Source organism: Pezoporus wallicus, unplaced genomic scaffold (assembly GCF_028554395.1).
Source record: "Pezoporus wallicus isolate ANWC-B61680 ecotype Strahan unplaced genomic scaffold, APGP_CSIRO_Pwel_v1 contig_3817, whole genome shotgun sequence".
In the NCBI taxonomy this organism is placed as follows: Eukaryota; Metazoa; Chordata; class Aves; order Psittaciformes; family Psittacidae; genus Pezoporus; species Pezoporus wallicus.
This window is the reverse complement of record NW_026635157.1, coordinates 11,243,711-11,260,339: the sequence shown is the minus strand read 5'-3', so window position 1 is coordinate 11,260,339 and position 16,629 is coordinate 11,243,711. Positions and strand designations below refer to the sequence as shown.

Sequence of the window (16,629 nt, the reverse complement as noted above, 5' to 3'; positions counted from 1 at the left end):
TTAGTAAGTAATCCCAAGGTTTTACCATATAAGCTGCAGTTCAAACAATTTACAAGTTGGTATTTAAAGCTGTACACAAGCACCTGCTCTAAGCATTCACTTTATTTCAAAATTATTCATAAACATAAGGGTATTATCTTTCTAACATGCAGGTAAAACAGCTCTCCTTCCAAGTCAATATGTACATATGGAATATGTATTTCATTCACTAAGGCCAGGATATTGATTGGATTCCAGAGAGATGTAAGAGACAAAGGAAGGCTCCAAACAGAACAAGGGTGTCCATGAAGAAGACTTCAATGCATGCATTAAAGAGCTTTGTGCCTAGCTGAAGGATTACAGAGCCTGAGAAGATATAAAAGAGAAAACAGTCCCTACCATACCACTTCAGTTACTGTGACACTCAGTTTTTCTGGGTACTCCTTCCCTCCTCTCATTCTCTGATTGAGCAGGAAGTAGGCTGACTCTGATTCCTAGGAGATCCCTGGCTTCTACAGATTAGAAACCCCAGGATTTTTCAAAGGGAAAATAGCAGTAATTTAATTTTACCTATTCCTTTGTTACCACATCTTGTCCTACTTGGATAGCTTCCTCATGAGCAGTGAACTGCTTTCTAATCTACGGTCTCAATAGTAATCAGGCATAGCCAGCAATGTTAAAAAACTGCACAGCAGATGATTGCACACTGTTACTTCCCATTCTGCTTTTGCCTGAACCTCTTGCTGGTCCACTTCCTGCAGACCTGCCAGAGAAATGTAGCACTCACTTTAGAACTGTTATATTCTTAGACTTAATTTATAAGTGTGCCAATTTCAAACAGCAAAAGAGCTTAAGTATTTAGATACAGGATAGATCTCCAGGATTTGAAGATCCTGCACTTTTTAAGTGCAGCTCATCAGGTGGAGACTGCTCACCTTTAGTCTGGACCTCAATTACCAAGCATCCAACTTTTAAACAGTGGTCCAAGAAGCTTAGAATTCTAACCAGAGGAAAGAAAAACAATAAAAAGAGATTTTTCTGTATCTGTTTTGGACTATCTTGAAAACATTACTTTATTCTGGTAGTTTATATTGAGCAGCCACAATTTGACATACATATGTGAGCTTCCTCCAAAATACATACAGCTTCCTCCAAAAGAGTCCACGTGCTACCCACACCAATGGAAATAAGTCTCTAGCAGAACTGAATGGAAATCAGGTGCCAACGGAGAGTGCCATAACTCGTTTAATTCTGAAAACTTGCCTGACAGATATGTTATTTGGGAGAAGCAAGAAGCAGCTATCTTTTCATATTGATTAATTTGAAACAATTCCTCAAACTGCTGTTCTTCCTATACGAGGTACGCCTGAGGTCTGAGAACACCAAATTTTCTCATAAAATGGTAAATCATCAAGATCATCACAATTAAGATATCTCCAACCATTTTAACAAGTCACATAGACTCTTAAAAACACAATCTGAAAAGTAACTGATTTCAGCCTTCCTAAGGGAGATGCTAGTTTAAATTTGTTAATGCAAGGCCATTGTGAATGCCGAGGCTTCAGGGCTTAAATATACTCTTCCATATGCAAAACTGAAGTGCCAAGCAGTCCATTAAATAAAGAGTCGATCTTGCATAATTAACCTATTTTGTAAAATATGGGGCATTATGACAGCTGCTCATATCAGTGACTCCAAAGCAGGAAGAACCCAGATAGTTAGCAGTTAAGAAGTAAAATTACATACGCTGACCACCATTAATAATGCACAACAAAATATAAAAAGCAGAAGGAATGGTGCAGAGGTTAGGTTACTTCTGTGTGGCAACATTTCCCACTCCTTCTCCATATGTACCTCACTTCTCAAAACCTTTTAGATACAAATAAAATAGCCATGACCTTTTTTCCTCCTCTGCATGATTAATTACTTAATGTATTATTAATTGGAAAATGTAGCTGAATTTCAAATGCTTTCATTTTCACAGCATATCATGCTGTCTGGGAAGCGCCGATTAAGCTGTTCATCAAAGGTGAGCAAGCAAGGTCATGTAGGCTGTACCTCTTTAGTTATTCATTACCTGTCCTAAATAGTAATTAACAACTGCAATATTTCCATAAATCAAAGCTTTTCTGATTACTTTCAGATGATGAGCAATTGCAGGGAGGGGAAGGAAAGAATCAGCGTATGGCAGTTTTGCATGTATCCTTTTTTTTCACCATTTCTTTTAATGCATACCTGAATAATGGAATTGAAGAGGTTATGGCTTCCTTTCTCCCTTCCCTATGCCCCCAAACTTTAAAGGGGGATTTGATCTGAGAAAGTTATTCTGTTACCAGGATTGTTATTTTTATAATCGTTGTTTCTTTTTATAACCTCCATTATCAAGGTTAAAGTGGAGATCACAGAGTGCGACCTTGAGGCCATATTCAGTGGGGCTCTGAGTTTCCTAATAAACTCATCCCTTCAGTACCTATAGAGTTTCTCACCTTGAGGCATCTCAGGTGGTAAATAGTGAAGCTCTTGAGCACTGACATGCACCCAGTCGAAGTCATCATACAAGTCTTGGTGGTAGTCACAGGGTCCAGGACCATCATCAAAGGTACATCCTCCTAGGGAAGAAACTTGTTATTAGTTTATTTAAAAGCAGACCCCTTCTAAGAATCAAGCAGAGGTATTCCTTTTGGGCACATAACACAACTACGGAGCCCATGCAGTCTGTGGTACAGTTCACAAGCAGCTCACCCATCAGCATTCCCCTCTCTTTGAAATGTCTCTGCTTCACACAACCAGTTTCCCTAAAAACCACCTTCTGTCAGAGCATGAGATTACAGGCCGAGTCACACAGTACAAGTGAAACCTGGGCCACTGTCTGTGTGACAAAAAGCAACATGCTACTTAAATCAAGAGGGAAACGGAAAATAATGGACTGAGCTCAAAAAATGAAGTGGAAAATCAACAACTCTGATGCACTGCACGCCTAAGTAGTCCAAAATACCAACAACAAGGATAAATACTGTGCCCAAAATAAAAACAGTGAGACGAAATAATTAAAATTACTTAGAAATGAAATAATTGCTGCAGAATGAAATGGATAATCTTGTTCTATTAAATCAATCTAGCATAACAAGAAAAATTAAAAACACTTTTTCAGGGTCACACAAACAACAAATAAGAAAATCTTGCAACTAAAGTTGTGAGGAGAAGTAACAGGGAGAAAGAAGGATGGAAGAAATGTAAAGAATGAGGGAAGGAGGAAAATAAAACACCCACATTCCCATGTAACACAGTAATGCCTGCCCTGTCTCATTCAGTACTTTTTTTAATTGGATTCTTAACTAAAGACAATTAACTAGGCTGCAGAAAAAAGAGCACAAAACATGATGATCACAGAAAGAGATCAAGGTTTGAGAGAGAAGAAACAAAGGAATCAAAAGAGCCCAGACAAAGAAGAAGTAGAGCATAAACACAAGAAAATAGAGATGTCATGCATACAACTCTGTAGCATGTGTTATCAAAATCACAGCACACAGTTGTCCTGATCAAAAATAAAGGCAAGACCAGGACAGAGTGAAAGAGAAAATACAGTGCATTCATCTTTATTTAGGCAGTATCTTTCTAATTGAGAGAAGTTATGTAAAAGCTCAAGAATTAGCTTATAAACAACTATTAGAAATCAGGTGAGATACTTCTTGTACCCTTTTCTTGTTCTCAGTACTTATAGCATAACAATCCAATTAACAGCTTTTGTTACAACAAAAATTCTTCTTGTTAAGAAGACACTTCTAGAGTAACAGGAGCATTTGCGTTCACTCTATTATCTTTCTAATACAAAATATGGGACGAGTGCTGCAAGTCCCAAGAACAAACAAAAACCCTCATTATGATAAATTCTAGAGTGTCACCATAAGATGAGTCACTGCCACTGCATCAACTGAAAACACCCTCCTCTACCTGCCAGGCTCTCACCAGCCCACAGGATACCCCAGAGGAGAACGGGCTGGAGGTGGGAAAAGGATTGGAGACTGAAGAACTACAGCCTGTGCTCATTTCTGCTCTCTGTACAAAACATACACAACCTAAAACTAGGACAGGCCAAAGAATAAGGAAAGGAGGAATAGGAATGTATGTCACCAAACTGAGGATAAAAATACTTTTTACCTGCCCAAAATGTAATATTCAAATGTCACATAACAGGAAGAGAGTTTGTAAAAACAGTGTTCATATTTGGGGAAGTGGATGTCCCTTTCACTAAATTTCATCAGCAAATCTAGACTGTGTCCCAAACTGAGATTATGTTCCATCATCAATTAGAAACAACTCAATTCCTAGAGTTCTACATCAGAATTTCTACATCAGAATCTGTTATTTTGAATAAATGACAAAACCCAAGTTTTAGCTAATTCTACTTCAGCAAAAAAAAATTGCCAAATACTCATTCTCTGTCACTCCAGTGTACACTCTGTACACTCTCTGTAAACCACTGTTTTGGCTGGCAAGGACACCGCCAGGAGAGAACAAAAAATGTGCACTGTACACTATACGCTGCATAGTGTAGCAACACTTCTGCTAAACACTTGTGCCATAAAACCTGAAGACTTCATATGCAGTTCGATCTTAGCAAAACTTTCTCAAATGCTGCCTTATGACAACACAAGCACAGTGTCAACAACAAAAAAGCCCCAACATGTCAGTGTGTACTAAGCCAGTTACTACACTAGTATCACTGTCAAAGACTGCATGACACAAGAAGAGAAATACTTGTGCATCAAAGAAACACATATGCATTTAAGAAGTCCCAACTCCAATGCCTTGTTACCACTGAGGCTTTTCTAATTAACATCTATTATAATCAAGCCGGAAAGGCTTAGAACATAAATCTTGAGGTTTGACATAACTTAGAATACACTGCTATGATCACTCTACAGCAAAAATGAACATTTCCCTCAACACTTAATTGATAAATGAATAGCAGTTTCCCTTAAAGGGAAGTTATCACTGTCTGCTGTCCCAGCACCAAAATGACATATGGCTTTGAAGCACATGCCTGTGGGGCACCCATTACCCTTTTTAATGGTTTAAGTGTCCTCAGTATATAAATTTAAACTACCAATGAATCTTCCAGACTCATTTGGAAGATGAATGTGCTTAATTGCTCATCTTTGTGCCCACTATTAATTTTAGTTATCAGGCTTCTGATTAGCAATAATAACGTGCCTATTAATACACAGCAAGCAACCAGAATCTCCTTGTGTATAGCAGCACATCATGTCTGCATCTAGAGAACAAGCAAGTGTCCATCTATTGCATGCACTTGAGCAAAGTTTATCAGACAGATTATTGACCCACTACAAAATCCACCATGTAACTGCTTAAACCAATGGCTTCCTCTCATGAAGCACACCACCTCCTCTCAGCAACCTGTCATGACATTTTAAGGCAAGGCAAGGCAAGTAAGCACCAATGCTGTAGTGATTTATCCAGCATAACACAATGAGACAGACTAAGCATTTTAAATCTGCAGACTACTTATGACTTAGAACATGAGCAAATTTGGATCCCCCCTTCTCTGTTTAACAGCTGACCTCCTGCGCACTATTTTGGTAACTCTGGGTACTAAGAGACAAACCTAAGTGTAACATGCAGTGTGGAAAACACAAGGAGAGGAGATGGTGGGTGGGTGGAACCTGCAGTGATATATTTTGTTCCCAGTCATTTGTTCAAAACTATACACATTTTAAATTAACCTCTAACCACTCAAACATAAAAATCACATCTGACAGAAGTACACTGTAAGTCAAGAGTTAGTAGCACCCACAGTCAGCTACTGGGTCACTCTCCACAGTAATGTAATAATGTTCAGGGAAGAAACTGAATTGGGCTTCATGAACTTTTAGTACCTTCAAATCAGGATCAGCAGCTGAACAGAAATACAGATTCCTATCTTGTCACCCAACATTTTGACAACAGCCTGGTAATTTCTTACAAATGACAAGCTAGAAGTCTCCAACTCAGGCATTTCTAACTTCCTCCAAAACTCAGTCAAAAGTACTTCACCTAACTTACGTGGCTGGTAGTATCGGCAGCGTGTTCCTTTAGCTAGCTACAGCTACTGGATGCAATCTATCTTCAACACTATCTTGCTGCTGGAATTTGTGCATACCTACCAACACACATACCACGCTGCAATTTGTGCACCTCTGCTCAACCTGTCAGCTGGAAACATAGAGCGCTGACATTCAAATGCTCTTGGCCATTGCACTACCTAAATCCATGTTACCTTAAATTTCTAGTATCATGTTTCAGAAAAAAAGGTGGCAGCAGCAGCAAAGCAACGAATCAGACTGGTCCAACCTCAACAGCCTGGCGTGACCTTGGAGACCAGCACGCAAGGCCGCCATTACCTCCTCCCTTCAAATTATGCTGCCATCAGGACATGGCACAGAAGTGCTGGATGGAGACAAGCAGCATACTATGCTGAGGGGCAGCACCAACCAGAGCCATGACCTGCCACACCCCTGGTGGCGGCAGCATACACAATTAATTTAAAAAGAAATATCAGGTAGTCCATCAGAAATAAACACCCTATCAACAGCTGGAATTGTAAGGTAGGAGGACAGAAGGGATTTCTTAAGCCTGTATGATCATTTTGTCAAACTTCTAACTTTATTTTGGGCCAATCAAGTTTGTTCAGTTGCTGGGGAACTATTTGGGAAATGTTTACATTCAACAGAAAACAAGCAAATTAGCAATTCACTGTTTCCATTTCCTTTCCCCATAAGCTTCACTAACTTCAGCTTAAACACACATAGAACTCTCACACGTTCCACTTGATATTCTTCTAAAAGATAAGTGATAAATCATGCTAGCTTCAAAAATTGCCTACATGTCCATTTTCATTTATGAAAGATAAATGTTCATTATAAAAAGACAGATATTAACATCCAAGGCTGAACTCTCAGAAATTAAAACTCCACTAAATAAGGTCATTAAGTTTAAACTAAATTTATTCTTCAAATTAATCTTAAATCCCAAAGATTAATAAAGATCTTGTAGTCAAGGTTTACACATCACCTATCGTGGTGGCCTGACCCTGGCTGAACGCCAGGTGCCCGCCAAAGCTGCTCTACCACTCCCCTCCTCAGCTGGACAGGGAAAGAGAATATATGAAAGGTCCACGGATTGAGATAAGGATAGGAAGATAATCCGCCAATTACTGTCACTGGCAGCACAGAATCGACTTGGGGAAATTAACCTATTACAAATCAAATCAGAGTAGGATAATGAGAAATAAAAAGTAATTTTCAAGCACCTTCTCCCCACCCCTCCCCTTCTTTCCAGGCTCAGTTTCACTCCCAGATTCTCTACCTCCTCCTCCCAAGCAGTACAGGAGGTCAGGAAATTAAGGTTTCAGTCAGTTATCACACATAGTCTCTGCTGCTCCTTCCCCCTCACGGGGAAGGCTCTTCACACTCTTCCTCTGCTCCAGCATGGGGTCCCTCCCACAGGAGGCAGTCCACCACTAACTTCTTCAACTTAAGTCCTTCCCACAGGCTGCAGTTCTTCATGAACTGTGGGCCACAGGTCCTGCCAGCAAAACTGCTCCAGTGTGGGTTTCCCATGGGGTCACACCCTCCTTTGGGCATCCCCCTGCTCTAGCACTGGGGATGCCCAAAGGTGATATCTGCCCCACTGTGGAACCTCTATGGGCTGCAGGGGCTCAGCTGCCTCACTATGGGCTGCACCATGGGCTGCAGGGGAATCTCTGCTCTGCTGCCTGGAGCACCTACTGCCCTCCTTCTGCACTGACCTTGGATTCTGCAGAGCTGTTTCTCTCACATACTCTACTCCTGTGTCTGGTTGAAGTTGTGCAGTTCTGGGTTTTTTCACCTTCTTAAATATGTTATCCCAGAGGTGCTACCACCATGGCTGATGGCTCAGCCTTGGCCAGCAGCAGGTCTGCCTTGGAGCCATCTGACATTTGCTCCATTGGACAGAGGGGAAGCTTGTAGCAGCATCTCACAGAAGCCACTCTTGTACCTCCACTCCCCCACCACCACCACAACTATCAAAACCTTCCCATGCAAACCCAATAATACCTCTGAAAAGCTATTCGAAGATGCTTGAATTTAAAGACAAATTACATTTTTTTAAATGTTACCATGATATGTCCTCAGCAGCAAGATTCAGAACTGACACTGCTCTGTGATTCCAATTTACCCTACATCCTTTCATACCAACCCAGAAACAAAGAGCTGAACAGATTTTCCCCCACCAGGTTAAATTATAAATAAGCGTAAGACTAAGGGAAGCATGTGTCAGCAACTCCCACTGATAACTGAATGCATACAACAACTTTATGCTGGCCTCTCAATTTATCAGCTCAGGACAGGCAGGAACACTGATACAGATTTTTAGCAAATTAACAATTAATGTGTTCTCACTTACACTTACTAGAAATCATGTCACGCTTACTATTTAGAATATAAACAGTTGCACACCAGTATTACATGAAATTTAAGGTATCCATAACATATCTATGTCACCTTTTGTATTTAATTAGACCTTAACAACTCCAGCGCTCTTTCAAATACACTCAAAAAAGTGATAGCATAAAAAAAAAAAAATTCAAGGCATTCAGAAAACTACTAAATTGTGGTAACTTAAACACCTATTGATAAAAGTAGCTGATGAAGAACAGCACACATTTACTGGCCATGCTTTATACCATCTTTAAAAAAAAAAAGTTACTTTTAGCATCAGAGTAGGAGAAGGGAATGGCTAGCATTCTCTTTTGTAAATCCAAAGAATATATTTCTTTGGCTTATGGCACACTTTCTACAAAATTAAAAATAAAGAAAAAATAGTATCAAGAAAAAAATAGTATAACAAATTATATGCAGCAACAGGAACTTGGCACTTATTTTTAAGTCTCCTATAATAACAATATCCACTAGAACTCCCACATTCTCAAAACCTGGCACAAAGTTTCATAAACTAATAAGGGAAAGCAATGAAAGAAAACTGCACCTTCTGGATTTGGGGTAGGGGTAGAGAGAGAGAAGGAAAATTCTAGTACCTCATTAGGTTTCTGAAAAAAATTGATTTTAGAAGTTTTCTTCATTTTTATAACATGCAACATTGCAAAGAATTTTTTTCATCCATAGAATGGCATGTATAGCAGGACAGTTGAAAGAACACAACCTTTCAATTTATTGCCAAGATCTGTTCTGGCATCTGATTATTTCCAGTGTTATGTAAAATACACTAGTAACATCTTAAATTTCACACTCCTTAATTTTAAGGAGCTGGTTATAAGCCCAAAAATTTGTCTGCTAAGAGCAAGCAGATCACCAATACAGGAGAAAAAACATTCAGCATGAGAGAAGAACTACCAGCACACAACAAAACTTTCTACATCACAACTTTATCCTTACACAAGGCTCAGTTACCAATGGTTACTTTAGACCACATATGTATGAAGGTGTCATACCAGGAACAAAACACTTTTTCTCACTCAGCTGAAATGACTAGTTGGAACAATCTGCTCCTTTTATTCAACAGCATGCTTTTATTTTCCTCCACCACCTGCTGTAAAAGCATAATGACTAGCTCTAAATCTATCGAAGTAGATAGGTCCATAGTAAGAACACAGTACAAAATCACATTTACCTGGGATGTCAGGTAAAAGTCCTGTGAAAATTTAATTTTTCTCCTCACACTGACTGGTGAATTCAAAGCTTGGAGAGCATAAAGGTGCTATAGCAGGTCTCTTGTCAGTCATATATACAGAACAGGTCCTGCTTTTAAAATCGCCCACCTACCACATTAATTTACCTGTTTCTATCACAGCATGCCTCAAAGCACAAGATGTGTTCATCTTCTAAAGGTACTACATTATTTTTGTTAAGAGCATTTTAATGCTCTGTTATCAAGATGTTTTAAGACACCTATAAAGAATATACTATGAGTTGCTGTTAATGCATTTGGAGAATAAATTTTAATGACCTACGTTAAAATGCTTATGTTCAGTGTTACCGGTTGAAATGTAACTCTGAAATAACCTTACTTAACCTACAGCATCCAAAAAAGCCGAAGGTCAGAGACAGTTTGTGGTGGGTTTTTGTTTGGGTTTTTTGTTGTTCATTTTTTAAATAACCATGAAAAAAGCTGCACTTAAGGAAAATGACAGATTCTCCTTCACTATGGGGAGAAGTTATACTAAAACTAAAAATACACTATCTTCTTCACAGTGGCATCTTATTTTGTAGCACTAGAATTCAAAACTCAACTGATTATAGTTAAGAGCAATAAAAGCCAAATAAACTCAATTACCTAGAAATACCTTTTAAATATTTTTCTAGCCCTGTTCCCACTATTAGAATGTTTTAGCAATTGCTTTTGCATATTAACCTGAACATGGAACTTCAAATCTCATCCAAAACACCAATGGTCTGTAACACCAACAGCTTAATAGAAAATATGGCTGATTATTCCTAAATTAGCCTTATTTTGTTTTCATTGTAGGGCTTTTGTTGGTGCTGTTAGAACACCTGAATACTCTAAATATCCCTATAAACGTAAACTTTTCAGAAAAAGAAGTAGATGAAACCACTCCTTTTTTAAGAAAGCATGAAGATTCACTATTAGATGTGGTCTACCTGGCCATACAAATTATTAGATTTCTTTATTAAATTAGGTTCCTTCCTTCTATGCCAGGCTTGAAAAAGGCTTCTTCATCTCTGATTTCACAAATCTTCATACTGACAGGCAACAGGAAACATTTCAATATTTCATGTTAGTGAAGCTACCAAGGCAGTTTCCATTTCAGCTCACAAGATGTTTCTTAAAGCACAAAGAGATTCAACAGTTTCACAAAATTATTAATAGATCTTCATTACTATACAGGTGTCAACATCCACAAAACACCAAAGCTATTTCATATTTCAGCTCATGGGCTGCAAGCTTTATTATTCCTTCAGTGCACTGAGCAGACTTCTGACCAGTTGCACTGGTGACAAGAAGTTATACCATTTGAATACAAATAACTGGGGGGATGAGAAGAGGAACCATGTACTCAAGATTAATAAATAATTTCGTGACTATCCCAATAGTAACTAAAACAGTGGCAAGCAAATTCTCTGACTTCAAGGACATGATTGAGAGCTCCAAAATGAAATTAATCATCACTTTGATTATTTATGGATATATGGTCTTACAATGCTGCTTCTGAAAACAACAATGTCTTTTTCCAAGACACTGTTAGTGCTTATTTATAGAAAATGTTATGTAGGTATCACAGTCTCTGGCATTTCTCCTAAACAGTCTCACAACATGCTGTTAAAAGTTAATGGATAAAAATGTGATTAAACTCAGCAGGAGTGCTGAAGACAGTCCTACCACCACTACATTAAATCTCAGTTTTCTACAGATTGAGAGTGCTATCTTATTTTGTAACCTAAAAAAAAAAACAAACAAACAAAAAAACACACAAAAAACCCACACACAAAACAATTAGAATAAGAAAATTTATACCTAAACTTTTATCTCTGCTAATCATATCACCAATTCAAAGACAAAGCCAGGCCTAACAACTACACTAGCTACCCTATTACAATTTTGACAGTTTAAACATATAACAAGGGAAAAAACACGTTATTTAAAGTTTGTTCTAAGGCCCGTCAAAAGCATGAATTGCCAGCTGGACAGTAGGAGCAACCATTCTGAAAAGGGAGTCTCATTTAAGGGCAGCAAATAATCCAATTTACCACAGCATAACTACAGAAGCCACACAAACGAGGAAATGAGGGAACTGTGTTTAAATTATGTAGACTCAACTGTAAAAGAAACTTAAGGAACAGTGGAACAAAGAGCTCAAAAGGAATACAGTGAACATGAAAGCTGAGGACTTCCTAGGGGGAGGTGAGCATAAGACTGTGTGTAAAATTTTAAATGGTCATGCAAAAGGAGGATCAAATTAAATGCAAAGAAATGGAAAATGCTCTGATGTCAAAAATGACAAGCTGTTACAAAAGGTCACTTCTGAAGCCACAGAAGGAGGTAAGTCCTAGAAGATGGAGAGATGATTGAAGAGTTCAGTCATGGTGTATAAATCCAGAGTCATAGATGACAAAAACCTCTCAGAAGAGATCTTTCAAGAAACAACATCAAGGTACAAGAAGAATTAAGCTAGCAGTGAATTGCAGAATTCAGTCACATGAATGAGAAGGGTAAGGTGCAATATTGAGAGCAAAAATACGTCTTCACACACACAGGCACTGCTGGACTAAAAGCCTAATCCTTTTCTATCAGAACTGCAGCTACTGCTCTAGTTTCCCATTTCATAGTAAGAAAATAGTCATAAGCATTTTAATATCTGGCATATCTTTTCATGCAATCCAGCAATATTCTGACGAAAGGAAGGCTAGACCCACAGGAAACAGGCAAGCTACCCAATTTAAAAGAAGACCTTCTGAGATACAGACCAACAAATAACAGACTGCAGATGTACTGGCCCACATCTACAGATCAGAGTACAGTTGAGTTTGGAGGGGACCTGCTCAGGACATCTGGCCCAACCCATCTGCTCAGGCAGGGCCACCTACAGACAGCTGTCCAAGACCATGTCCAGACAGTTTTTTAGTTACCTCCAAGGATGGAGATTCCACAACTAACTTCGACAAGCCATGCCAGTGCTCAGTCACCCACACTGATGTTGAAACCATTAAATGTTTTTACATGCACAAATCGTAAGCAAATAATGTGTCTTCTCTCCCATTTAGTCCTTAACAAGACCTCTGATGAATAAACAGGTCATCACATCATTTTGGACAAAGCCTACTGATATGTCATCAAATTTAGTTTTATTTGAGCAATAAAGAAACCAAACAAAACGAAAAACCAACCAAAACCAAACAAAAAGAAAACAAAACAAACCTCTCCAGAAAAACTTCAATAGGCGTGTAAAATTCTAGCAAGACATCACTGGTTTAGGATAGGCATATTTACAATCAGAACTGTATTTCTACAATTTAACAAAGAAAACGTTATTTTGTGTCTCCCCAGGGAACTGAACTTGAGGACTTGAAACTTGTATTTTTATTTATCTGCACCTGAGTTTCAATAGAGGTAACTACTACAAGAATACTTACCTGTATTACAGTATTTTTCTAACAGATTCAAGTTGTATTTAATCTCTCCACTTCTTACATGGAGAAACATTCTCATTGGGGTGACTTTGTGAAATGGTGTAATAGATAAGCTTGAAAGTTAGATCAATCCTGCATTACGCTGTGAGGTTTTAGTATTTTGAGGCCAACCACCTGCCCATGTCCTGTAGGCACACTGTGCCCAAAGTAAGTGGGTAAGAAAACTAGAGAAGCATGATTCCTACAATCTTACCATTTCAGCACACAAGTGAACTTTTATCCCTTTATGTTATACATTGCACAGAAATCAAGTACAAAAAAAAAAACTACAGCTGAAAACTGTCCTGGTAGACACTGACAGCATACCACTAATAGTCTCTGAGCAGATGTTTGCCAGTCAGTCTTAAGATTTTAAGAATTGGTATTTTCATTAAAACATCCCCTTATGCTAAATAGTAGTTATAAAATAATTCAAAAGTCAGATATCAGGAAAGAAATTTAGACAAGAATACTGAACATTTCTTTGCAACATTATAAGCTACATCCAGACATTATGTTTGGTTCTGGTTTTCCATTTCCTAAGGATATAGAAGAAATTAAAAAGGCTTAGAGAACATCCAATAAAGATGATCATAGGATGATGAAAGTATTAGAGATAACTTAAAAGATAGAATTTTTCAGCCAGAGATGACACAAGAAGTAAGGCGGGTGCATATTTAGCAGCACGAGAAGAACAGAGATCAACTACTTTTTGTGTGTGTTTGTGAAAACATTACAGGGCCTTGTATGTCACGGTCAAATTAAACAGCACAGTGTTAAGCTATGGAACTCCTTGCCACAGGATGCTACGGCTACTACAGATATTTGGTGGATAAGGAGAGGGCACAGAGGATGGACAGGATCACTGGTACCAGCTGAAAAACACTAATGAGCAGCTTTGGCTCAGTTATGTCACATGCCACTAGGACAGTATTTTGGGAAAGCAGACCTACAGATTTGCCAGTGAATAGAAAAGAGTATAAAATCAGGGTCTTGGACCAACACATTGTACTGAATAAGATGGAAATGTATAAGATATACAGCAAAATAAAAACGTAACTATTTGTTGTAATTATGAGGCTAATTTATCTCAGAGGGCAAAAAATGGGACGCTGCAAATAATATAATGAATGGAAGAGAACAAGAGAGAATGAGTAACAGGAGGACTAGAAGGCAAATCAGTAGTGAAGAAGTCTAAAGAAATCATGTCCTGAATATGCATTGTTGTAAGCAGCCTATCTGAAGGCTTGCACCGGTAACTCCCCATCACCCTACCACATGCAATCACTGACTGACAAGTGCAGGGAAGCGTATATTGGTCTCTCTGAGGAAACAGCTATACATAGCTCTGAGAATGTGTTAACGATGCAGATATACTCCTGATGTGATAAAATAAAAAGATATAAATGCCCTAGTTTACTTGGTCATTGTCAACCACAAATGCATATACCCCCTAGCAACTATGTTTTTTTTTCCTTAAGCAGGACTTCAGAGCTTAGTAACCGAAGCTGCAATCAAACTAGACTCTAGGAAAGATGCTGCATTTGATAATTCACTCTTCAGAGGAATGAAGTATGTTCTGTACTCCTCATATCTAGGGGAAAAAGAAAGGAAGAAGGAAAAAAAAAAAAAATCTTACACTTGCACTAACTTCCTTTTCAAACTAGACAAGGCATTTACACATTCAACTAGAACTTGTGCAAACATTACATGCCCATATTTTCACTACGTCCTCTCAGTCATCCTTTGCTCGTGTATTCACAGAAATGTGCATATGACAAAGTATTCATTTTTTTTGGCATACTACTACCCTACAAAGGAGCGGTTTGCAAGTGAAAGGAGAGAGACAGATATTTTATTTCTATAAAATATCAGTCAAGTTAAAATTCATACTATATCTCATCTGAAAACAAAAACCTCATGGATGGAGGAAACATCTGAAGAGTTCATGCTTTTTTAAAGCCAGGAGAATCAATCTGAATTGTTTCAGTGGGCAGTGTGTGTCCTGATGCTTACATTAATTATTACTATATATACACAAAAAAGAAAAAACAACACACCCAACCATTCTACAAAAAGAAGCAGCCTTCTCTGAGCATTTCTTATTTTTTTGTATTATTGAAGAAAGCTACAAACTGGCTCCGCACTACCAACTTATCATCTTGAAGTTCAACTACAGAACACAGAGCGATAGTCAGAAGAAAATACTTCAAAGACCAAAAGACAAGAAAGGCATAAAAATGTTTAATACTGTATAAAAATCAATACTTAATAACCAACACATAATCTGGATGAATTGAATAAAGCAACAAGCATAATAAAAAAATTGCTGATTTTAAAGTGAAACACTTTAGTACCACAGGATATTCGGAACTTATAATAACAGCCTTGAGATGTGACCAAAAGTTCCCCACCATCCCCCAAGTTTTTGCTGTATCACAATCCACCCCACAAAAGTATGAGACGGTGGAAAAAGAGAAATAATTTGTTCAAACCACATATCAGTAGGTCAACCACAATTTCATAAGGAACACGAAGTGACAGGTACAGACTGTTGAGAATTGCTGGTTTAAGATCATATACAAATTTATGTCCCCTACTGGCATGGCTAAGTTCTGTCCTCCTTTGATCCCTGTAATTGTGAATATTTGCATACACTTCAAAGGGACAAGGTTGGACTACAGGTCTTCTCGTCTGCACCTCATCTCTGGGCATCCTCATCTACAAATGCATTTGCAAACATTTTCTCCACAGGACTGACTGATCTAAAGTGGTCTCCTTCTGCCTAAACGGAACCTGCCTGCCCTTCTGACAACATTTGGCTTTCATAAGCAGCACAACACAGTCAGAACCCTTTTACTCTTTCACTCCAACCTTAATCTCAATTCAGCACCTCTTTTCTCAAGCATTACAGACACCATCATCCATCGTTCACATCTGCATTCAAGCCTCTTCTTGTGTCTTTCACTCCACCTATGCCTGATTTTTGAAGAGTAACTAAAAAGCTTCTCTGAGACAGACTTTCTGTATAACTCTCTTCCAGCTTTCATCTCCCCTTAACCCAATCACTTCAGCATCTCCTCTCTGCCCTTGACGAATGTGTCTTCTCCCCACTCTTATCTATTCACAGTACTGCTGAAAAGACTTTACAGCCCATTGCTTTGGCTGCCATTCACTTTCACTTCCTTTCTCTCTGTTTTCACAGAACAAAACTTATTTTTGTAACCATTCACTCCTTATGCCCACTTACAGAAAGCTAGCCAATTCAACTCAACAGAACTCATGGCAGTGACTGTCAGAACCCTATTCCTTTGTGGTTGGATTTGTTTTCCTGTGGTTTAGCTGGTTAAAACAACCCAGAGGGTTAACAGTCAGGAAGACTGAGCGGTCAAACAAGCACCAAAAAAAAGAAAAGGTTATAAAAGTCCGCTGCTAGAATAAGGAATAAGGCAGATGTGTGTAAAGG

At 38.4% G+C, this 16,629-nt stretch overlaps 1 protein-coding gene across 10 annotated transcripts in view; it reads right to left on the bottom strand.

The window, feature by feature from the left end:
* The window catches only part of PTPRK (protein tyrosine phosphatase receptor type K), a 400,993-nt gene that overhangs the window by 311,173 nt on the left and 73,191 nt on the right, over nucleotides 1–16,629 (bottom strand). For all 10 annotated transcript variants that reach the window (XM_057408964.1, XM_057408983.1, XM_057408974.1 and 7 more), the window contains exon 2: nucleotides 2,466–2,588. In XM_057408964.1, the coding sequence (XP_057264947.1) occupies nucleotides 2,466–2,588 (123 nt within the window). The remainder of the gene's footprint in view (nucleotides 1–2,465; nucleotides 2,589–16,629) is intronic.